Source organism: Agelaius tricolor, unplaced genomic scaffold (genome assembly GCF_023055355.1).
Source record: "Agelaius tricolor isolate 1412-34295 unplaced genomic scaffold, bAgeTri1.0.p SCAF_6, whole genome shotgun sequence".
NCBI classification, from domain to species: domain Eukaryota; kingdom Metazoa; phylum Chordata; class Aves; order Passeriformes; family Icteridae; genus Agelaius; species Agelaius tricolor.
The window spans coordinates 44,174,186-44,199,396 of record NW_027269266.1 but is presented as its reverse complement, the minus strand read 5'-3'; the positions used below and the strand labels follow the sequence as shown (position 1 = coordinate 44,199,396).

Here is a 25,211-nt window from a genome sequence, read left to right as displayed (position 1 = left end):
CTTTTCTCCAAACCCACGCTTTCTAAGTAGAGGATAAAATTCTTCTTATCTCCTGCCCACTGTAAGATAAAACTCTGATTCATGATACAAAAAATTGGAGAAGTGGCCACAGGAAGTCTCAGTTTTGAAGACAGCAAGCAACACGTGACTGTGCAATGCAGTGATCTTTTAATTTTAAAAATGTGGCAGGCACATAAGCTGCATAAAATGTCTGGTGGGAGTCTTGGTTTGTACATACTTCTGGGCAGCAACTTGGATTCTTTACAGCTAAGCAATGTCTTGCAGAGATTCAAATGGAAGATTTATTATTTTTAGAAAAATAGGCTTTAACTTAGTGTATGTTGCACTCATTGTTATATGCTGCACTCAACCCATGGCTCATTAATCCAACACTGACCACAAAGACGTCAGCTGCTCACTCAGCAACATCTTCCTGTGTGGGGCTGGTTTTCAGTGCAGCTTCCACCCTGGTGTTGCTTCAGTAGGGCAGAATCACGTAAGTCAAACTGAGTAAGCCCTTTGGTGGGAATCACCTTAGTTTATAAAATGGGATTATAAATCCTTTCTGTCATCCAGTAAGGGTAGATAATGGAGACAGACTATAGAGCCTGACTGAGTACCTTTCTGGAGCTGGCATAAAATTAATTATTACAAAGACTTTCAGATTTATTTGGACTATTTTCATTAAGCCACTATAGTGGCTTAATGAGAAGAAGGTCAATCACACATTTTAGAAAATGAAACAATTCGAATTTTTAAATGCAGTTAATCACATTACTTGCATAATAATCTGTGTAGGTACTGCAGATTTCTGAGCCCTAGGCATCATTTCAGGGAGATTTCAATCATCTAAAAGAAACACACATTGTTTCATGCAGTTTGGACATAAAAATGTTCATGACTTTGTTTTCACCTGGATTTTATCTAGGATATCTCCATGCAACATACAACAAATGAGAAAGACCTAGTTCACTTACCTAGTTTGTATTTTGTTTGTATTTTATTTTAATGAAAATAAAATAATTTGTCCAATTCTCTGAAAGAGGAAGTTGGGACAGATTTTTAAGGAACAAGATGGAATCTCAAATGCAGCAAGGATGAGCCACTTCTGTTTTTTGACTAGTCTTGACAATAATTTGCAGTGATGTCAGCAGGCTTTTAATTACTCCTACATGCATCCATAACGTGGCATCATAAAAGGCTGGCTGTGTTAAACTTTGCCTTTAGCATCTGGTGCAAAGCAAAAATCCTTGAAAAACACATAGGAGTTAATTTTTAAAGCTTTTGTGAAAAATAACTACAAACAGTTCTTCCTGACAGGACACTTCAGAGAAGAAACGCATTCCACAGGAAAAAGAAAACAGTAAAATCCAAAGAGATACAGTTTTAGTGGGAATATAAAGCAAGCCTCTCAGCTTGCTGCTAGGACACGCAGCCTGCAGTTCAAAGCTATGCCTGCCTAGTTAAAATGTCATTCACTGTCCTCCATCATGCAAATTAATATGTCCCAGTGGATGGATGTTGGCAGGGGAAATTTTCCACAACTAGCCTATTTGGTGCTGTTCTCAACAGAAAAGCCAAGCAGCCTAAATCAACTTGGTAAATAAATGACTGCTAGTGGTTGTGTTTTCCTAGAAAGGTTGAGAAGCCTGGACGACCTGGCACTGTGTACCTTCCCACAGCACATCTCCACCTTCCCACAGCATGTCTCCTGATCTTCCCACACTCTGCTCTGAGCTGGGACCATAACTTTTATCAAACAGCAGATTGGTCATGGTTTCACCCCGTGTTTGAGCATGGCTTTCATTATATCATAGGTATCATGAAGCATTTTAACACTATTCTTAAAACAGGCAGCTGCAGATTTCATCACATGCTGTGTGTAACAAGCATCCTAGTCACATATCCTTTTAGTCCAGGGCTTAGGCTCTCAGCAGGAGAAATGCCTTCTGTTATTTCTCCATCTCTCTCTCTGTATCTCACTAGACCAGCATATCCCTTGGCCTTTCCAGGTGAAAGTGCCACACAAGAAAATTGAGTGCTGGCAGCCTTGTTTCTCTGAAAAACCATGCAAGAGGAGAAATACACAAGTCTTGGGTCCTCTCTTCCCCTGAGGAAGAAAGCTGTTGCTTTTTTCTTCTCTTCTTTTCTCTCATTTTTTTTTTTTCTTTTTAACATTTGACATTCTACACTATTCCAGATCTACAGAGAGCCAGTGGTAACTACAGAAGTTATAAAACTTGAAATGAAATCACAGAAGACTGAAAAATAAGCACCTTGAGGCTGGAGAGAGGAATTTTTAATTCAACTCAAATATTTTTTTACCATTGATGCATAATCCTTCTGAGAAGTTAGAAAGAAAATAAATATCTGTGCACTGTTAGACCTTCCTCATATGCCAAGCAAGGAAAATGACACCAATTTTTTTTTAATTTATAAAAACATCAGTTATAAGACCACATCTGCTAACAGTTCTGCACCACCTAGAAAATGTGAGGAATGCTAGTCAGAAGTATTTATAGGATGAAATGCACACTACATTCAGGTCAGATTTTTCAGAGCATTAATAATATACAGTATTATTAAAAATATTGTATACTTTGCAATAATTTTTAGAGGAACAGATACTGTGCATATCCAGTGAATTTAAATGTCTTTCTTGTAGGCAATTTATATTGTTTCAGCCAAGGATACACTGAGCTGGTTGCTTTTGTTGCTTTGGGTTAAATATGGAAAGACATAACTCCAGCACAGACAGGAAATAATGAAGTATTTTGTGTGAAGAGAAATAAACCCAGAATGTCTCAGCAGACAAATCCCTGGCAGCCTGAGGCAGTTTGATGGCTCGAGAAGAATAGGGTTGTGGCCCAAAAGACTTGGTTTGACTGTACAGCCTTGTGAAGAGACACTGACTCTTTGCAAAACCAATTCCTCTGTATGGCGAGTGTTTCTTGGTTTAATGAGGGCAATTTATTTTTGCAGCCATACAAAAACCTTCAGTGTCCACAAAACTTCTCACATTCCATGCACATTCACACTCCCTGCTCCCTCATATTTCCCTTTTACTTTATTCTTACAGTAGAAAGCCAGGCACACTCTATAGCCACTATTGCTAAGAATTATTCCCAGTTCAAAAAAGCAACTTATCTTTCTGGTCTTCCAGTCACTTGCTTTCTCAGAAGGAAGGTGTTTACATACATCATATACTTCCATAAATATATGACTGAGAACCCAGGGGTTGTTTTTTCTCTTCTTACAACAAGACTTACACAAGACTATGGCTTTGACAAAGTCAACCAGGAAAAGAAACAAAAATAATTTTAATAAAGTAAATTAATTAATTTTTTTTTCTTGTTCCTTTTTATGAGAAGGAAATTTTCATGTAAGCAGAAGAATATCAGTGAAATATTTAGGTATTTTCATGTTTGGTTGTGTAGTCTTAAAAACATCGTGTCCAGAGTTTTCTCTGTGTTGCTGAAGTTGTTATTTCAAAGATATATTTAATAACATGTTTGCTTTAACCACAACTGCAAAGATGTTTCTAAAATTACACAATTTCTCATTCATGACTTCCTTATAAACTGAACGCTGGAATTCAAGATGTTTGCTAGCTGTGCTTGGATGTGAAGGCTTATTTTGGGCTTGAGAGAAGTGATTGTACCTCAGTGAAGATTTTTACTGTTAGAACTAAATGCTTATCACTTAAAGAAAGAAAGAGAGGGCAAGAAAGAGGAAAAAAGCAATTCTCCACAGTGACTATTAGGCTAAATCTTCTATTAACCCCAGCTGGCAATTGAGTCCTTCTTGGTTTGGAAAGATGACATTTGAAAATTTCCTTCAAAAAGACATACTCCTTGGTCTTTCTTAAGTGTGTATGTTTAATGTTGGAAAAACTAGTGCTTTAACATTATTTCTCATTCTGTTCAAATAAACTGACTCAGAGATCGGGCAAGATATGAAATTATTTGCAAAGATACTTCGATTAAGGAAATCTACAGCAAAATGGCTTCCCCTAAATTCAACCAATCTCTTCCCTCCTGAAAAAACTCAGCTCAACAAAAACAACCCAACTGCTTTGCTCCCTCCCCCAAAGGGGTGAACAGAAAAAATACAACTAAAACACATTGCTTCTGTTTCTTCTACACACACAGAACATACACTTTAACATGACCTAATGACATTTCTTCTATAGGTTTCATTTTCATTGAATGTCCAGAAACACAGAAAGTGTTTAAGTTGAAGCGTTACATTTAATTTAGAACATTAACCTTTAGAATGTTAGCATTAAAGATTATCCTTTGGGGAATAGTGAAAAAGGCAGGAGACCTCAGATCTGGTAGTGTGCAGCTATGTTAATTACTGACTATCACAGTGCCTGACTATGAGGAACTTGAAGGCAGGTGGAGCAGGAGTCAGCCAGTGGAAGAGCTGAGTCCCTGCTCAGGGATCCCACACCTTTGGCTCCAGGCATCCATTCCCTCTGTGCCCTGTCTAATGACCAAGCTTTATGGTGCCTGGGAGCATCCTGAACACGTGCTAGTTAACTGGAGCCATAGGAAAGAAGGCAGTAAACTACACCATACACATGCTGGAGAACTGGAGGTTAACTGAAGGTAGCTACATGTGCACCCTTCCACTGAACAGCCAGCTCCTTCCCTGGGCCACAAAGAGGTTTCCAAAGAGAAACTGGAATTTATAACATTTCCAAAGATAGCTGGTTTTCTTAACCCCATTCCCGCAAATGGACTCTCCTGACATGTGCCAGAAATTCAGGCCAAGGCAGATGGGAAACATAATTTGGCAAAAATCACAACTTAACCAAGCTTATGATTGGTCTGTTAGGGAGCCATAGCACTACTGGCAGCACAAGAAATATCACCTCATTATACATTTGTATACAGGGCTGAGTTAATAAATGCACTGTCAGGCAAAAAATCTGGGCCTAGTGATCCTAGTTTCGACTGTATCATCCTTGCCCATGGCTGTTCATTGGTCAAATTTCCACAGGTACTAACATGCAGTCACTCTGAAAGCTTTATACTTAGGGCATCTCTCCTCCAGACTCACTATATCATTTTGTTTAGGAAACCATTTTAATTAGTCAGCACAACTGTAATAGCAGCTTTTATTTTGAACTTTCACTGGGCCATTTACTATGGGAACTGACTTCCACAAGAGAAGAAATTCCATCATCCTCTGGGCTCATAACACATTACTTGGCCACTACTGAAAATAAATCAAAATGCTCTTACCAGTACAGACATCTCCACAACATCTGATGGCTGAAGGTAGTCTGGGTCTACTTTGGGCCAGGACTGATGCAGAACATCAACATCCCAGTGATGATGAGTACAAAGTTTATTCTGCACATGTGCCAAACCTGGAAAATGAAAACATTAAAACATTCATCTGTATGGTAACCAGAACATTTGGTCTCTGGAATTTGTTTGACAAATTAGATCAGGATAAAGCTGACTTTAAAAGCAAGTGCCATAGGAGGAAATAACATTGTTTAGATTAGCATACAACACATTATAAACAGAAAGATTTACATCTTTGAAGTATTTGTTTTATACCATGAGTAAGGATATTAACAATGTGGGCACACTTTAAATTTAAATTAACACTCTATAACTTTGCCAAGAGCACAGAAGACTGCTGCTTATTACTTTAAATTGCAATCCTGCAACACAAGCTGACCTCTGCTTCTAGAAGTCAGCCATAATACTGCATTTATTTTCAGTAATGCCACCAGTTTGACTAGAATTTTACTAACAACTGAGAATGATAAATGATTATGCTTTATTTTACCACTTCTAATATGCTGGGTAGTTTCTAAATTTGCAAGTCAAGCTACTTGCAAGATTTTCTCTATTTTGTGAAGTATATTTTCTCACAAATTAAAGGTGATACAAAGGAATGCCTTGCAGTGCTTGCTCTCCTTATGATTTTTACATTCTGAAACATTTTCTCCTTCGATTTTACTTTTAAAAATTTCTGAAACGGTGATAAGTGATCTCCTTTTATTAAACTGGTCTTCTCAAGATAATTAATCCTGATTTGTTTAAGTAATAGGAGAATAGGATGCAAGCCATTCTGAAGCTGCATTCTGTAACTGAATAGAAGTGCCTGAGTGGGATTTATGTTGCTGTTTACTGCAGCTATATGACAAAATACAAAGATTTCGTTTAATAAGATGCTGTCAAATATAATCAATATTGATGATGATGACTCTTGCGATTCTCACAAAGCCAGGAGATTTTTAAATGAAAAGCATTCTCTGCATATGAATAAGAACGCAGACTAAAACTTTTTATAAGCACATGCTTCATTTAGGACTGCAATATGAAATCTCTTCTGTATGTGAAATTTCTTCTGGTTTAGGGAAACTCCATCAAAAGCATAAAGAAAACCCATCCACACAAGACTCACTGGTGAGACTGAGGCACTGAGGCTGTTCAAAACAGCAGGACAGCAGCCACAGACATCCACCCAACCCATGCACAGTGCATACATCAGTTCAGCTTGCTGGGTTGTTTAGACTGATACGGTGAGTAACAGCAAACAGGGACATAAAGAGCAAGCAGCTTCCTCCAGAAAAATCCACCACATTTTTGTCAGTGCTTTTTCAGACAAAATCCTTTGGTAAAATGACACACAGCTGTGCTATTTGCTGAGTGACTCAGACAGGGACAGTGGGGAGCGCTGATGGCAGCTATTTCTAATGGCAAGCAAGAACATGCACATTTCCTAATGACAACAACTATTTGTTAGGTAAATAATTTATTAAAACAGTCCAGTGGCACTCATTTTGTGTATTTTTTTTTCTTTTGCAGCAGTAGCTCAGAAACTGAGAGAGCAAAAGACAGGAACTCAAGCAGAAAAAAAAATCTTCACATTGATGATTCATTATCACATTGACTGTAAAGAAAACAGCTGTTAGATTCTTTCCTTTTTGGCTTTTGAACATCCAGATGACTTAACTTCTTTCCAACTGATCACATGTCTTGTGGCAGAAGCATGCACGCTGGCCATTCCTTATTTTACTGTTGAAGAGAATTCTTCAGACTATTTAAAACCTACTTTCTGATATATGAAAAGCAAAGCCATGGTCCCTTTTAATTCCTGTGGAGGCTGTCAGTCCTAATAAACTGACCAATAAAAAAATAATTAAAATTTATTCTGAAGCAAAGTGTGAGTAATCTCAGTGTCAATCTTTTGGTTCATTTTCTTGCTACAAAATGAGCTATGAGCTCATCCATAGAAAAAGAGAGTAGAAAAGTCAACAGAACTAGTTTGAGAAAACAGTTTGACAGGAAACCAAAATGAAGGTTTTAGTTATGTTGCCTGTTTGGCTTCCTGCCTTAATTCACATTCTGTAAGCTGTAGAACACAGAAAACATAATGACTTGGTTTGTATTTTCAAAATTCAACACGCTAAACCAGAAACTTCATCACCCTGATCCAGAATGGTGATTGATGAATTAAAAATGGACCATTTCTGAAACTTTGATTGTGAAAACATGAAAAACATTTTTTGTTGTCTTACTGTACAGGAAAGCGCCTAGTGAAGTGCATTTTATGAAGTGGTGTGCATTTTGCATAATATTTTTTGATGTATTTTGCTTTTACAGCTATAGATTCTCTTGCAGATGCACGACAGAAAGATAACAGTAAATTTTTTACTTATTGTAAGCTTTTTACTTATATGTATCCATCTGTACAGGACAGATCAAAGACAATACTTGTGTTTAGTCTGAAGTCCTAATCTTGCTATTGGATCTGCTTCAATGGACTTCTACTGACTAGCAAGCAAATATTAGAGCAAGGCTTCCCTAACCAGTAACTCACAGCATTGGAACCCATTTTAAAACACCAAGTTAAACACGTACTATAGTACTGTAAATTAGCAAGTTGAGAGAAAGAGGGGACAGGACCAGTCTAACAACTTTTCAGCTCAGGGCAACGTTTTACTCGCATTACAGGAGTATTTCATAAGCATAATACTTCCCCTAAGGTGCTATTTGAAAGGGCAGAGCAGATTCTCATTTTAAAGAGATTTAAAAAGGAAGATGTGGGAGCAATTGTGTATCAGCAAGGTGTTGAAACAGAAAGGTAACTCTAGTCTTACAGAAAAAAAGCACTGGAAGAAAATATCTGTAAAATTCCAGCAATTGTGCAGTTACTTAGACATAAAATTATGCAGGCCAGAGGAAAAGTTGTGATTATGAAGTAAATTGAGAAAGAGCTGGCTTGTGACAAGCCCTGGAGAGGTTAAAGCAGAGAAGGAAATGAAGATGGAAGTCTTAATGGGTGATAAAAGGAAGCAAATGAAAGCATCTGAAACAATGGCAGTATCAGAGTTTAGGACTAGGGATTTTTGAACAGAAAATGTAAGAAGGTCAGAGGGGGAAGTACAAGATGACTCTGAGGGTGAATACCCAAATACTGCTAATTTAATTAAAAAGCTCCAATCAGGAGTGTGTAAGGGCAAGTGGAGAGACATTTTGGGTGAGTATCTACTTGCCTGTGAAACCTCTTTCTGGCATTGTTGCCATGTTACTTTGTTCTTGATATTCTCTTTACTACTTAATGAATCTCCCTATTTGACAGATTTGGGCAAGTTACATATCCGAAATTTCTTTCTGCAGCTCAGGACGAATATGTCTGTCAGTAATATGTGAAACAATCTGCTATCTCAAAGAAATGGCAACAGCTGTTTCTAGACAGCTCTGAGAAAAGCTGTATTATACCACTGGTATAGTAGTACAGAACTAGGATGTGAAAAGCCTGGGTTACTGTAAGCTAACTCTAGGATGTGCTTGCAATCCAGCAAACTCCACACAAACACTTTTAACTTTCTTAAAACAATCTGTCTTCCTCCATTTATAAGACTTTCTCTGCTTCCTCTTATGCTATTACTCTTGGAGAAAAAAAATTTTAATCTCCGAATCATGTTTCTTATTGGATTTGTGAAGAGGGATTTCTACATTCAGATTTTCAATTAAAACCTGCAACATCAATTAGCTTTTACTCAACTCCATTCTTTTTAGCCCTTTTTGAGCAAGGGCTGAATTCAGACAAATTCTTGCAACAGAGCTATTGTAGTGACAGCTAAAATATTGCTAAGACAATGATACCATTAAAAATTCAAAAAATTATGTTTAATTTCAGCATTTCCTAAGATGTGTTTATCAAAGGTGTACATATCTTTCATGAGCCATCTCTAATAAAAATTTAGCAAGTCACAATAAGCAGTTTCATATCCTTGTCTGAACAGCAAAACACTGTACTACTACAAACAAACTTAAAAAAAAGTCTCAAATGGTGTCTGTATATTCCTTAGATACAAGGTTTCAGGAAGGAAACAGATTTCCTCATCCTGTTAGTGTTCATAAACTGCCAAGATATCAGCCGGATGAACTCTTCCCACACTGAGGGGCTACGGCTGCTTTTTATGTTATTGAGCGATAAACCAGCGCATTCTCTGCACAATTAACACCAGCAGGCTGACACACCACAACACCAAAAACTGCTCATCCTCTGAGGGGGGAGAAGAACTTCTTCACACACAAAGTATCATGGATTGTTGCTGTTCAGCTGCTGAAAGGTGAGGCACTTACAGAACAGCGTTCAAGCAGCTTCCATCAAAGACTGGGGTCCACTGCTATAGGTGCAATTTATAGAACTAACAATATACAAACTCCTTTTCCTGACCAAGTCACAAAAGAGGAAGCAGCATTATCCTGACACTTAGATGCAAAGACAAGGTACAAAAGAAGAGATTTATTCTCTCTGAGTATGAAGAACTAAACACAGAGAAAACTAAACAGAGTATTTAGAAACCTTAATTTTCATATTGAAATTATTTAAAATAGTAAAGCATCATCGCTTATACACAACAAAGTTTGAGAAATTGGTTACATTAGAACAGCAGCAGGACTTGGTGGAACCAGAGTGCAATTCAAAACCTGGGGAATTTTTAATATGAAATCTCAATCCCAAGACAGAACTGATAGATGCTGGCTATTTCAAAATAATACAGTAGTCTTACCACAATGCAGCAGTTAAATGTATGCACATTCTCCTGATAAAATTGTTTAATAACTTCAGTATAATGCAATGATTACCATGCTAAAAGATACTGTCATTTTCAAATTTAGTAATAAAATTCTTCAGGCAGTAATCAACACACTATGGTTTTTAATGATTGCTGCACTGAATTACAGTGCACATGTCTTTGGACCACACAAGTAAAATTTTATCTTTAAATGCAGACAGAGGCTGAGGACAATACACTTCCAATTTTTATATGCTTCCTTTTGATTCTTACATCAGAGGGAGACACAGAAAATGCTTATCATTTTCATTCTCCAGTGATTTTAGTCGCAAGAAAAGACTTCCTTGTCTAGCATTCAAAACACTACAGGATTAAGCTTTGTGTTTGACAAGTTGTTAATTAAGATACCCTAGTGCTCTTTGTCATTTTATCAACCATAGCTGGTAATTCTGAATTTCCTAACATGTATTATAATTCCAAGTTTAGAAGGCACTGTATGTATAAGTAATGATCCTGAATCTCTTCTGTCTCCATCTCAACCACTGTAGAAAAGTCATGCTAATTGATTTTATTTAGTATTATTTTAATTAGATGGCACATCATTCATAGTATATGACCAGATGGATCATGTCTGATGCCACTCTTTATTCTAGACTTAAACTCCTAGTAAGACATTTTTAAATCACTTGAAATGAAAATACATGCAAAAAACCCAACCCACTCTCCCTACCATATCTTGTTGTTTCCACAGGCTCTGCTTCTTTGTTACTGCTTTGAAGAAGAGCAGTCTTTCCTTGGCAATTAATGTTGCAGGCCATGGCTAGCACTGAAATACCATCAGTTTAGTAGCACTGCTCTGCAAACACTTGAATGCACAATGGCTTTTGGGACGACCATTGAAAAGAAAACCATTAAAACAGCATCCAAAAGCTAACATTAGGTCCAAAACCACACAGCAGTTTGTGGCCAGCCACAATGCAGAATATATTCCTATCTTCCCACATGCATCTTGGGACTTTTCCCAATAAACCTTACCATCAGTTGCTAAACTCTGGCATGCACATCCCTTATTTCACAGGCTTTAACTGTATCAACACCATGCAACTTAGCCCATTTGGTATTCAGACCTCTACAACTGTGACAGGTCTTAGAAAAGATACCCTGTCTATAATTCCCATTCTCCATGGCAGGTTAATTTACAGCACAGTGTCTATCAGTCTCTGGAGCATCCTAAAAGGATAGGATTTTTATTGAACATTCCTTTAGTCTTTTTACTATCCAGACCTCTGATATGGTTTGCTTTGCCTGAATTCCTGAAGGAAAATATTTGTAGTCCAAAGGCTCTGACACAGTTATTTAAAAAAGAGCTGTTTCTGCCCTGGGTGTTCAGCTCTTAATAATGCCATCCATATTCAGGAGCAGTTAGCAGCTGACATATGAATTCCTCATGCAAGTCCTGTCTTGAATTATTCTTCTAGCTCCCTTTCTCCACCTAGTTTCAAGAAATCCACCTCTGTATGCAAGGAAAAAGAAACCAAAGGCAGAAAGGAGAGATGTGGGAATGACACAAAGTTCAAGTTTGTTTAACAGTTGCGACAGAAGGTGACAAGCTAGATAAAGAATTCAGAGGTAAGTGACACACATGTGCTGAGTTACAGACATTTTTGCAAATTTCTTGTCCTTTTCCCTAGAATACCTGTATGAAGTTTATAAATACCTTTCCACATCTCTGATGCAATGTGGGGAGCCATAGGTGCAACCATAATGCAGAGGGAAGCCAAAGCATCTTCAAATTCTGTGCTGTGGAGAACAAGAGGCCGAGGAGCTTGCTGAGTGAAAAAGCAAGGAAAAAGAAACAAACTATTAACATTCTGAGGTGGGGAGGAAAGTAGTTTAATTAAGAAGAAAATGCAGTAATAAAACTTAAAATCAATGTCAATGCTAAGGAGAGTGCAATTTCACAATAAATTGGAAACTCATGAAAAGGGAGAATTAAAATCACAACTCTCTCTAACACTTAGAAGCTGATCCTGAAGAGGTTGATGAAGACACTTGGGGATCTGCTCTAGCACCGAACTCTGAACACACACTCATGGGGACAAGAGTGGCCCACAAAATCATTTTTAGTGCTGCCTTTTCTAGAAGTGCAATCTTAGGCAAAACCAGAGCTATCTGAGAAGAGGTGAAACACTTGTATATAACAGCCAACAGTGCTGAATGCAACATAGATTCTGTTGGGACAAGGTTTCATTCTACAGGATCATAGAGTGCCTTCAGTAAAGCTGAATTTAGTGACAAAGTGAGGTTTTAGAGCTGAAGGAAGCTTTGGGAATGAAAGGCCCAGCTAAGTCTTTTACAGTTTTATGTTCTCATTATTTTAGTGGTGTTTGGCTTCTTTAGTATAGAAAATGTTCAATTTCTGGCAAAAGCTGACTTGACTGACAAAATTTGAACTTCATTTCCCCATTTAACTTAACTTAGAGAAAACTTAAAAGATACAGCACTAAAAGTAATCAGATGAACTATTTCTTTGCCTAAGAGATTACACTGCATGGCAAATTCAGCTGATGCATTTATTTTGTAATCTATCTCTCTAATGAAACAGCACAAAAAATGTCAATACATGTCAACTTACAAGAATTATTTGATGTGATGAAAACCCATTCTCATCAACTAGAAAATTGTCCAAAACCAGTGATTTGCTTGACCGCAAATGTTGTCAGAGGGCATCTTATCACTTATAGTGCAAACTATATTTGAGTAAGTTTTAGCAACTACTACCCACCACTACCTTGCCCACCTCTCCACTTCCTCCTTTTAACTGGGAGCAAAAGAGGAAGTGTCAGCATGCTATGTGGAAACTTATTCTTTGAAGATACTGCACTGTCTTCTTTGCTCAAGAAATACATCAGTGTTCAAGTGTCTGGCTGTCTGTAGGACCCTGAATTTTATCTTTTTTAACATTAATTCCACCAACCATTAGCCCCAAATGCCTATGAGTCATTGAGTTAGAGATAAAGAACTGTGTGTTACCTTCCCAACACCATACAGGATGCCAGACTTAAGTTGTTTCAGTACAGTACCTGTGCACAATGTACTTAACTTTTTGTTAAGTTCCTTGATTTTGCTAACAAGCACCTTGGAATCCATAATGTATAAAATGGTATTTCAATAAAGAAGCTAAAGCTTTCAAAATTATATTTAATTTCTGGTCTATATCAGGTTACCATTATATGCCTGAAGGATTGCTCAACCAGATCTAAGAGTAGTAAAAAAAATAATGATAATAGTTTATTATATTTCATCTATCACCACTGGCTGATAAACAACATAATCTAAATTAAAAATCTTAAAACTTAAGTTCAGCAGTGTAAGCTGTCTTTGAGGACTGACTGTGTGTGATTTTCCTTGCAAAGAATAACCGTTTTAAAATCAGAATGTTTGGTAATTCTATAATGTACTACTATACCTAGCTACCTATGTAACTTGGCTAAAATCAAGAGACAAAGAATAGAACTAAACAAAATGTATCCTCTTCAAATTACAGGATGCAGACATAAACATCAGAATCTGGTCTAATCTGATCTAATACCATCAAGCTCCTCCTGCAAAACTGTTTATATTACAGGGTTACAGTGATACCAGAACATGCTTTTGAACTGAGGGTAACTCAACAAGGCTCTTAACTCAGTAATACTGGTTATGAAGTTAATGACTTACAGAAAGCTAAACCTATAGATCAGGCAGTTCCTGCATGGTAGAAAGACTGACAGGAGCAGTGTCTGAGAGAAAAATACCTTCATTAATATCACATACTTACATGGAGTACATTTGTGAGGCTCATCAATCGGGAAATAGCTGCATTGAACAAATGATCCTTTGTGAAGTACTCGGTTACCTATATTAGAAGAAAAGGTCTGTCATTAATTACTTAAAATTTTCAAACTCAGCATACTGGGTTTTTAAATAGAAAAAAATTACTGGTAATCAATTTCAATTTGTGAAATATGTGCATCTTACCTCTTATACGAAAATCACTTTGGTATGCAAAAACATCATATGTGCAATCACAGGTGTGGAGGGGAAAATAACAATCATATAGAAATTCCACTGATTAGCTTCCCTTCTGTTTCAGGATTTAAAATGTTTCAATCAATGAAAAATGTGCATTAGTCACCCTTTATTTCCTTTAATAAAATATATTCCCTTTGCCCCTTCAAGAGGCCTTCTCTCTTATAAATCCATTTATACTGGTGAAAACTTGTTCATAGATTACAATATTAGAATTATAAAGTCTGTTAAATGATCTGGAATATCCCTCACAGCACGGTTTAAACTGGCAAAAGTTTTTATCCACAGAAATTGCTTGAAGATAATTTTGCAGGTATTTATGTTTCCTTCTGAGTCTTGGATAACTGAATTGATACCAATCACAGCAGGAGACAACACATAACAAGAGATGAACAACCACTTCAGTATTTTTTCCAAGGCTATGCTAATATATATTCACTAGTGGCTTTTTTCATTCTATATGAAACAGCAGGCATGATAATGAGATATGAAGCAAACAGACCAAAGCTTTTGTTAGGGTAACCTACAGAACTCACCTACGGTTATATTACTTGGAGTTACTTGAATCCCAGATTGATAAAATTTTGATGTCATAACATTTCATTCCTTAAATGAGGCATACATCCTTTAAATAAGTTCTGCCCCACAAAATTTGTAGGTAGACAAAATTATTTACATAGACAATAATTAACTTAAAAAAAATAGCTACTCATCTGGGGAAAAAGCTTTTGGCTCTGTAAGTCAAACATATGGTTTTAGCGTAAGAAGCAACTTATTTAGTAATTTAGAAACTATGTAAGTGTTTCTTTTAACCTCAGAAATCACCAGATTCTTCTGCTCCCAGATCTTTCTGGCTTCAGCCTTCTCTTTCTTATTCAGAAGCTCAGGGTTGGGCATGGTTCCTGAAGTCCTTGCTTCAATAAGTTTGGTTACAAGTGCCCAGAGGCGCATCTGCCATCTCTGAACGCCGGGCATGGCATCAGCTGAGATTAATGAAAGATTTCAGAATCAAATGTCAGTTACAAGTAAAGAATTCAAAACTTGAAAGAAAAGCAGGAACAGAACATTGGAGATAAGCATTTTTTTAAGAAACTCTCTATTTTAAATGAAAGACATCAATGCAATTAAAAATGTCTTTACAAATAATGCTGAGTTGCTTTAATGGAAAAAAAAATCAGTAAGTATTTTTCTGCAATGACTTTAAAACAGATATATATATAGCAAGAGTACAGCATAGAATATTTACTAAAATCTGTAAAATAACCCAATATTATGTCAATGCTAGAATGCTCATCTGTTTTAATGACTCCACAAAGGAGTTGTATATGCTCTAATTTTTTGAATTCATGGCAGAATACAAACATATACACAAGTATGCATACACATATATTTTCAAATTGAGAAGTTTCTTTTCAGATTTGATTTTAGCAAGTATGTGTACTTTTGTTGCTAGAGATGCTATTGTGCTAATGAGTACAAGCTCACCATACTCACACCACAGGAAAGAATGACATGAGCCCTGTGTTGATGTCCACCACTGAGAGGACAAGGAATTTAGTCTGAAGGGCAATCATGCAAAGGCTATCCCATCCAGAGGAGAGAAGGATCACGACAACTGAGAACCACTATTTAACATTCTCTGAATGAAAAAATTTCCTGTGATGGTTTTGCATGGTAAAGTTTTGGTAGGGAGATGCTACAAGGATGACTTCTCTGGGAAGCTTCTAGGAGCTTCCTCCATGTCTGACAGAGCCATTTGAGCCCAGGAAAAAGGGAGGGATAAAGGGAAGGTGTAAATTTGGTTTTACTTCTCATTACTCTCATTTTAACTAGCATTACATTAAATTAATTTCTCAGTCGAGTCTGTTTTGTCCTTGATGGCAAATGCTGAGTGATCTCCTTGCCCTTACCTCAACCCATGAGCCTTTTGTTGTACTTTTCTCCCCCTATCCAACTGAAAAGCAAGGAGTGACAGAGCAGCTTGGTGGGCACCTGACATCCAGCCCAAGGTCAAACCCAACACAAACTGCTTAATTTCTTTAATTTAAACATTCATAATGTTGTTATCATAATGTTGTTACCACAATAAATTCAGAACAAAGCGTAGAGATATCTAAGAGATGCGTTTGACCTAACTTTCTGTTTTCTTCTCCCCAGGAAATATCTTTAGGCAGCTAAAATTTCCTTTTGTTCACATTTTCCAATATTTTTAAGATGAGATGATGCCAAAATTTTCCTTTGTACTTCTCAAGTGGTAAACAGGTTGGCTTGAATGACTAAATACATTTTTGCTAGCATTATAACTATATATTAACTATATATAACTATCATAGCTTTCTTACAAAAATGTTTAATCACCAAGCTCTCATATACTTTGCAACTAAGATTTGGTACACACTATCCTCACAGTAATTCAATTATTCCATTTTCAAGATCAGAAAATACAGCAAAAAGTTTGTGCAGCACCAAATTAGCTGCCTCAGAGGGAATTGTGTACCTGTGTAGTGTTTGGGATGCAGCTGTTAAGGCTTGATTCTAAGCAACTAATTTTTTTAAGAGACCTTTTCAAATGCCTAGCTCTCTACTGTTGTGATTAGGTGGTGCCAGAAAGCCAGCTGAGAACTCACAAAGCCCACTCCTCCAGTACATACAATAGTGCAACAATATATAAAGGAACATAAATGAATATAAAGCATGACAGACACAACTGAAAAAAAGTTTAGTGCAGGCTGAACTAAGTGGCAAGAACTTAACATGTGAAAGAATGAAGAACTACACTTTTTGAAACCAGGAATGGAGTGTTTTATTAAGCCTTATGCAACAGGAAGGTGAAATGTAAATGAATATATAAGACTACATTAAAATGTATGAACCACAGTAGATAAAAGAAATTAAGACCTTTCAGTATGAGGAATTGCATGACAGGAGTAAATAAATGCACAGGAGGGTAATTCTTAATTTATTCAAGAAGTAAGCTCATAAAAATGTCGTATCTAGAAATATTAATTACTAGGAACTCTGATTATCTTCTAATGAGATTCTTTCTGAGAACTATTTCATAGTCCAGCTTACAAAAGCCATTGCATGTGCGTTAATAAACAGAAATAGCAAAATATTGTATAGTTGCATCTCTGATCTGATATGATTAGAAAAAAACCAACAGATTATAAAGAAAAATAATTTTCAGTTAATCAATTATTGCTAACTAAAAAAAAGATAATGAGGTCCAAGTTTTCAGAAGAAAATAAAACATAAGAAGTAGTTTTCTTATGTGCTTTTAGCTTATAAGAGGTAAGCTGCTTGTAATAATCTTGTAAGTTTGCCCCAGTGACAGCTTTGTGACTCTCTCTCCTTTAAAAGAAACGAACAATAAAACCTGTTTATGATACTTTTTTGATTCATCTTTTCCAAAACTTGGGCATGAAGAACTGTATTAATTTTGTGTTTAAAATATACTATTTGAGAAAAAAGAAACAAACCCACAAGAAAACAAACTACAGAAAACAATCTGACTTACTTTTAGCATCCCACAAAATGTCTTGTTCTGGAGGAGCAGCAAACAGGATGTAAAGGCGCAGGGTGTCGATGCCATACTCCTTCACTATTTCCTCAGGGTCTATTCCATTGTACTTAGATTTGCTCATTTTTTCCCAAGCAACTTGGAGCTTCTCACCGGTTTTTAGGTGGACTGGTTCACTTCCTAAATATTAAGACATAAAAAAACCACTGAAACAAATTTTGCTCACTTGTAACAGCAATTAATTTTGTTCCCTAAGCATGAGAAGAAACTGTTGCTAGCGTTTTGGGGTTTTTTTTTTCCAAAACAGCTTAAAGAAGAATACCACCCATTCCAAACACTCTTTTCCCTCCCAAATTTTTCTTGTGTTAATGTTTTGAACACCAGTAATATCCTAAAGCTTCTATCACATCATGATAAAAAGTCTCCTACCACTTGGAAGCTGTATCTGGCATGCATCCTAAGTGCTGCCTTGACAGCTCCTGATATTTAAACTTTTTTATAACCATGACATTTAAAACTTTGTAGATAGGTGTACTGATTTGATACAATTCTGACCTGCACTTAGCTTTTGCAAATACCAGAGTAATAGGTTCCAATTGCAGTAAGTTATCCTGAAAAGAGTGTGTTTTCTCTTGCATGAATTTAGGGACAGAGTGGGGCATTCACATTAAAAAAAAGTGCAACTGAGTAAAACCCTCTGTGAAAAATCCCCAATCTTTTCTAGAAGAAAATAGGGTAGCAGAGAGTGGCAAAACTTAAGAGGGTGGATTGGTGGGTTGATTTTTAACTGTCTTACAGGGTTTGTATCCAGTGAAAACAAGGATGTATGAGAGGAAGACTTAAGTCAGGCAAATATGACCAAACCATTTTTGTTGCTACAGGTGCCATAGCAATGACTGGTCCAGCTTATGCAATGAAGGCTCTGCAAAGAACTTGAGAATGAGCACTGTTTCCTAAAGGTTTTACATTCCTAATATCTACTGAATATACCTGCACCTGTGTTAGTTTTGCTGTAATGTTTTTGTAGGTTGTCTGTATGCTGGGCCTAACTGGCTCCATTCAGCAGGCTGCTGAGCACTGTCTTGACAAAACTGACTTTTGATCTTTTGGACTACACTGGAGCCAAAATAATACCACAGCACTATTTCTATGTTTGGATGCAATTAAAAGTTGCTGTATTAGTAGGATCTCTGTGTACTCAGCAGTATGTGTAAATCCAAAACTCACAGAAGTTGCTCTCCAGTTTAAATATTAGATTCATTTTCTCTTCCAAATTTTCCCAGCACTGAAGCAGTCCCTGGCTTTAGGGATGCATCTATGCTGATTTTCCCATGCAGTTTCTCTTACCAGTGAGATCAACCTCCTCTCTCTTCAAACACTGGCCTGTTGTTGTTAGTCTGAATGTCTGATTCTTGATAAGACCTTGAACCAAGAGCTTATGGAAAGGTTCCCTAAGGATGGAAGGAAAAAGAAATTTCTCTGTTGAAAAGAGCTGTCAAAAGCATACTTTATGATAAGCCTCAGGTGTTGAGCCAATCAGGCACAATTTTTCAACGAAAAAAGAATTTCAAGTTGACTATACATAAATAGTTGTCACCTTAGAAAGAGTACTTTGTGCATTGATTAATGGTGGCTGGCAAGTCTAAGTATTTATTTGCAGTCTGCTCACATTCTTGTACCCTAATTTAGTACTAAGTTATTCTAACATCACTTTTCAAATTAGCATATGGATAACACACAGAAGTTTCTTGTACAACAGTACAACTTCCCTAACTTCAAGCTAAATCTCTTGCGTGAAAGCGTTCAAGTACCTGGCCTCACTGTCTTACAAATATTTAGTTCTAGCTTCTCTCTGAGGAGCACAGGATTTTGAACAAATCAAAATGCTGTTGCACATTTCTTTCTATAAACAGATAGAAAGAACAGAAAGATGTTTCTCTAACATAAGCACCCACACGCCTTGGCCCTTTGCAGAACTAGGCAGGAAGGCCTGGCTGTATGAAAAAGTGTACTAGAAAAAGAGCAATGCTGAAAAGTTCATATCTCAGTGCATCAATTTTTTAGCACCTTACTTTTCTAGCAAAATTTGTATCAGTGAGAGTAAACTCCCATGAAATGAGTATAAGACACGGCTAAAAAGAGCCTTGAAAGGCAGTAGTGCACTCAGCAAGAAATAAACTCCAAGTAAACACTGCTCTGGTTGACACACTATTGTGGCCCCCTCCTTTAATGATCTTGCATTTCTAATGCATTCAGTCACAGTTCTGTCACTGTTTTCACTGGAAAAAAAAGGCAAGAAAATGAATCTGTAAAAGCTTTTGGCTCCCACTCAGTAGAACAGGAAAGTAAGGCAGTTCTAACACAGCTTTAAGAACAGCAGGGGCCAGGGAAGGAGGTATGGAGCCAGTCCCAGAAAGCACATAGTCTGGAAGCCTTCTCATGGGACCCTCCAACACAGGGACATCAGTGACCATTATTTTGGAGGACATGATCATCAGTGCTGGTTAATACTGACTCGTACCTCCTGATGCTGACATGTGTGTGCAACATTAAACAATCTGAATTTTCTACACTTTTTGCCTAATGAAACCTCAAATATGTACAAAACAACTTATGTAAAATGATGCATTATTTCTATTAACTTTTAAAAAGCCAGAGTATACCCATCTAAAAAAGCAGTAGTAAAACCAGATTTCCACATTTTATTTCACGTGTACAAAAAAGTCATAATCCAAACCATGATTCACCATTAAGGAGAGGAGTTAATATAATATTTTAAATTATTAAGAAATATAAATTACATGAAAATTTATCTCACAATTTAAAATGAAGTAATTTAATAAAACAATTAAAGTATTATTAAATTATAGAACAATTAGGCAGGTTTCTATCATATTAAAGCAGGGATATTCCAAGTACTAGTCCTTAAACACTTCTGATGACTCTGAAGTAAGAAGATATTTGAAAACAAAACTATAAACTGGGAGAGAAAGTGACAGGCTTCATATTTTATCTTAAACATGCTCAAGTTTGAACATGAGCTTCCTTCCTAGCATATTTTGTATACTTATAAATATTGTGCAAGTACTGGCAAATATTGATGTATCACTCAGTCACAAAGAAGTGTGAGTCTCTGCCACGCCACCTCGTTTTAGCAACAATGTTAGCTAAGAGCAACTCAAGCATCTCTATAAATATTTTTTAGATGATACTTCAGAGGCTGATGAAAAATCTTTGAAAAACTATTTCAAATATAGGATGCAAAAATAATCTAAAATGACAAAAAATTATTATAAATTATCCAAGTGAAGTAGAAGGTAAAAATTGGGAACAAAAACTTTGTAACCCTATCAACAACAATGGTGGGAAAATGCTCCAGGATAAAACAGTTTATGATACATTTCTTCTGTCTCTACAATCTAGAGACATAACACCACAAGAAAAAAAAAATTCCCGCCCTATCATTCAGTACTTCAGTCTGTTTAAGATCTCAAACAGTTATTAAAATAGCTACACTTCCTGCTATCCAAAGTAAAGCTAATGAGGTAGCCAGATCATCCAAATCAGATAGGGCTCTCCACTGGAAGTGATTTTTCAAGGAACACTTATTTTTAATGACAAAGAGTTAGTTCAGATCATACGCCAAGTTACTAAAAACTGAATGCAGGAACAAGCATTTCTTATTTTTGTTTATGCTGACAGAAGCTACAAAAATGCAATACAAAATACATTACCAAGTATGGGGAAAAAAACCCCAACCATGTGTCCCTAGTGGGAAACCGCAGGAATATGGAGACATGCCCAAAAGGAGAAAGCCAGAGCCCATCTGCTAAACACGGGGCTCTAAACCAAATTGTGTTTAGTGATTTTGGCAGTGTTGTGGTGGCTCCCTCTCATGTTCACATGCAGAGTTACACTTGAATTCGTGTTAATAGAACTGCACGCCTCAAACAAGCCCCTTCAAAGGCAGGGATGCACTTCTTGGCTAAGGGAACTGCCAAGGGGCTGCAGCACAGCAGGGGTGATGCAATTCTGACCTCAATACTGCATGGTCATGGCATCATAAATACCTCCTGATCCAAAACACCAAGAATAATGAAATTAAGCCACTTTGAGACACAGTGACATTTCTGGCACAGAAGAGGAGTCTGGAGTTCCTCTGAATGCTTGTTCATGTTTCAGACCGTAGATATAATGGAATGGGACAGGCTTTCACCTGCCTGTGAAGTTTGTTTGTGCTCATGCTGGAGTATCTGCACTGAGGCTTTTGATCATGTTGTACATTCCACCTGCAAAGTGTGCCTGACACCTCTGAGAAGGATCAGCTGTGCTAGCCATGAAGTCTGTAACCCATCTTTTCCTTTCTCTAATGTTTATACACAGGTTCATCTCTATGAGAGACCCATCTCTCTATGTAGGACCATGCAATGGATGGTAAGGCAAGCACGACAGACAGATCAAGAATTCCTGCTCAGGGCCATGTTCTCATGCACTTTGCTTTGTTCTGTGCAGGGTGACCATCAGGACTTTCAATCCTAGTACAAATGACCTGGCTGGAAGAACTCTGTGGAGCCTGCAACAGTGATAAAATAGTGAATTTAGGAGAAAGGATAGCCCTAGCAAAGGAGCTCGCTGCATGTATTTGCACCCTGCACCTTTAGACAGGATGAGAGAGCCTGAGTGCTGTGCCCTGGAGTGAAGACAAGATTAGATCAGTCACTATTGGCTGAGTTCAGGGGGCTGTGAAACCTGCTGCTAGATACAGCTGTAAAACCTTGTGGAGGTGATGAAGGATGTGGAAACCGATAATTTTAGGCAAAAAAAAAAAAAAAAAAAAAGATAAAACAATATTGAATGTTCAAGATTCCATACAGTTAATAACTGAGAGCTTTTGCTTAAAATCAGCACTAGAGATAAGGTCCTAAATGAATGCAGAGAAGCTGCTGCATTGTTCCTTCACAGAATAAGCTATTTCTGTCACACACAGATCTTTTATTCTGTAACTCAGCTATGTGAAAAATAGTGCCTTCTTACTCTGCAGATTTGCCCTCTATCAGAGTCAAATCTGCTGACTTAACCCCAACAATAAAATTTTTTATTGCTTTATAACTCTTTAGGGAGAATGTGCTAGATTCCATTTCCAATTATTCATCAGACAGAAGTGATTACTGAAGTTTAGGACAGAACCAAATTCTGTGTAACTTGTACTTGCACAGATGAGCAGGTGCAACAGAGAGTGACAGCACACGCCTGCCATGGTGGATTAAGCTGGAACAGAGGAGGAGTTTTCTGGCCCCAGCTGCCTACCTGGCCCCTCTCCCAGCAGTGGTCACAGCTGGGAGGGCTTGCTGCCTTGTGAATTATTTATAGAACCAATGCATTTTACAGACCAGACTGCTAGAACAAATTGACATCAATTTGGGCTTAATCTGATATCACATGTATGAATACCCAGAGGGTACCACTTATTCTGCCTTGTCATTACTGAGAAATTGAGCAGCATTTCTTTCCCACCGTCTCCAGTCCAATGCATTAAAAAATAAAAGACCATGCCTCATCTTTAGGGGATATTTAAGCTATACTGACACCTTTACAATTCTAAATTCTAACTCTAAATGTCTACAAACACTGCATTTTCAATGAAGGTATGTGTGTCTGTAAATGCCTATTTCATACATGTTGCCTGTAACATTTCTGTAATAGTCATTACCCCATATTTGGAAAGATTGCTTTGAAAATCCAAACTACAGGAATTTTAATTTCTGTTTTCAACCACATTACTATATAAATAGCCATTAAAGACTATACATAATTAAAGGCTACACAGAAGCATTTCAATGGATTTGAACATGACAGGATACGAGCTAAACAATGAAAATTTCCATCAAGAAAACATATCAAAGAAAAACTACTTCAGATAAGCAGGAATCATAAAAATGTTTAAGGATGCTAGATGACACTTTAAACGGTGGCAGCTCTTGTAAACTGAGATATAACAATTTTATTTATTTAATCAGTGAAAAAGACCTAAGCTACTAGAGAGAGATTGAAAATGCACAAGAGGGCAGTGTTTTTTAACATTTTAGTGTTTTCCCTCAGAGCTGTGGGTTTTGACATCATGACTTTGAGCTTCCTAACAGTAAGCCTGTTGTTTCTAATTATACTTTTCAGATCTTTCAGACCAGTCCTTGAGCAGTTCAAACAGAAGACTGAGCAAAAGTGGCTTCTGATTAACACTAAAACACTTAAAATACATGGTAGTATTTATAAAGGAGTTATGATTTCCATATTAGACCAAAATCCTAATTTGACTTCATGGCTTCAAAGCACCTAATGGTTTACCTTGCATAGAGCTAAAGCAAGTGAACAATTTTGTGCACGATGATGAATTTGTTAGAGTCATCTTGCTGTCTGAGCACACATCTAAGCACATGCCCAAGCAGTTCATACACCCAGCCCTCGGGGGAATGCTGTAACACATCTTCACACCTTCAACAGCTCCTGACATTGTATACCATCCCAAAGGAATTCTCCACAGTCTTGCAAACTCCTTCTACAGAAAGCAACTTCTATTTTCTTCTGCCATTGTCACTAGATGTAGTCAGTGCTTCTTAAGGAGTTTTCTTCACTGAAGGTCGAGTTTTCTTCTGCAATCTACCACATTTAGACCAGGCTACACTACACAGCTTTTGTGCTACTGCTCTGTCACACCAAGAGTGTGAACAAAACACATTCCAATGTAATGCAGCTACAGAATCCCAGCGTCCTTAGAATAACGCAGATTGGAAGGGACCTTTGAAATTCATTTGGTGCAACTCTTTTCTCATATCAGACCTAACTTCAGGTTGTTCAGGGCCCTGTCCAGCTGCATTTTGAAAATATGCAATGATGGAGATGCCACAATGTCTCAAGTCAAATGGTTTCAGTCTCATCACCTTCCCTGCCAAAACTGTACTCCTTCTGTCCAGCTGAACCTTGCTGCAATCTGTGACTGCTACTCCTTTCCTTTCTCCATACATCTCTGAGAAGGGTCTGGCTCAATCTTCTCTATAAACCTCCTTTAGGTAGCAGTAGATAGCAATTACATTCCCTCCTTGGCCTTCTCCTCTCCATGGGGAACACACTCAACTCTTTTAGCCTCTTCTTGTTATGTCATATGCTCCAACCCTGACTATGGTGGTGCTCCTCCTCTAGACCCTCTTTAGTCTGACAGTGTACCTCCCACTGGGGTGAGTGCCTCAAAACTAGACACAGTGTTCCAGTTGTTCCTGAATGATGAGCAGAGATAGCCAAAGCTGGGCATGGTTTTGCTAGTGGAGTATACTGTCATGCCAGCTGTTGACCCACATCCAAGTTGCTGTTCATCAGGACCCCTAAGCCCTTCTCTGCTGTAATCCTCCCCACACAGATGGCACAGCCCCAGATGTTCTGTTGAAGTCATGGTAAAAGATATGCACAGCTCCCTCCTCATCCATAGATGGAATCATCTCACCACAGAAGGAAAGCAGATTAAGTTGGGCATAATTTCTTCTTGGTAAATCCATGGTGGCCGCTCCAGTC

At 37.4% G+C, this 25,211-nt stretch overlaps 1 protein-coding gene across 1 annotated transcript in view; it reads right to left on the bottom strand.

The window, feature by feature from the left end:
* LARS2 (leucyl-tRNA synthetase 2, mitochondrial) overlaps positions 1-25,211 on the bottom strand; it is an 82,759-nt gene that overhangs the window by 493 nt on the left and 57,055 nt on the right. The window contains exons 15-20 of the mRNA XM_071429621.1: positions 18,999-19,102; positions 17,649-17,831; positions 14,945-15,114; positions 13,881-13,958; positions 11,778-11,889; positions 5,253-5,380 (exon numbers count right to left, since the gene is read on the bottom strand). Coding sequence (XP_071285722.1) covers positions 5,253-5,380; positions 11,778-11,889; positions 13,881-13,958; positions 14,945-15,114; positions 17,649-17,831; positions 18,999-19,102 — 775 coding nt within the window. The remainder of the gene's footprint in view (positions 1-5,252; positions 5,381-11,777; positions 11,890-13,880; positions 13,959-14,944; positions 15,115-17,648; positions 17,832-18,998; positions 19,103-25,211) is intronic.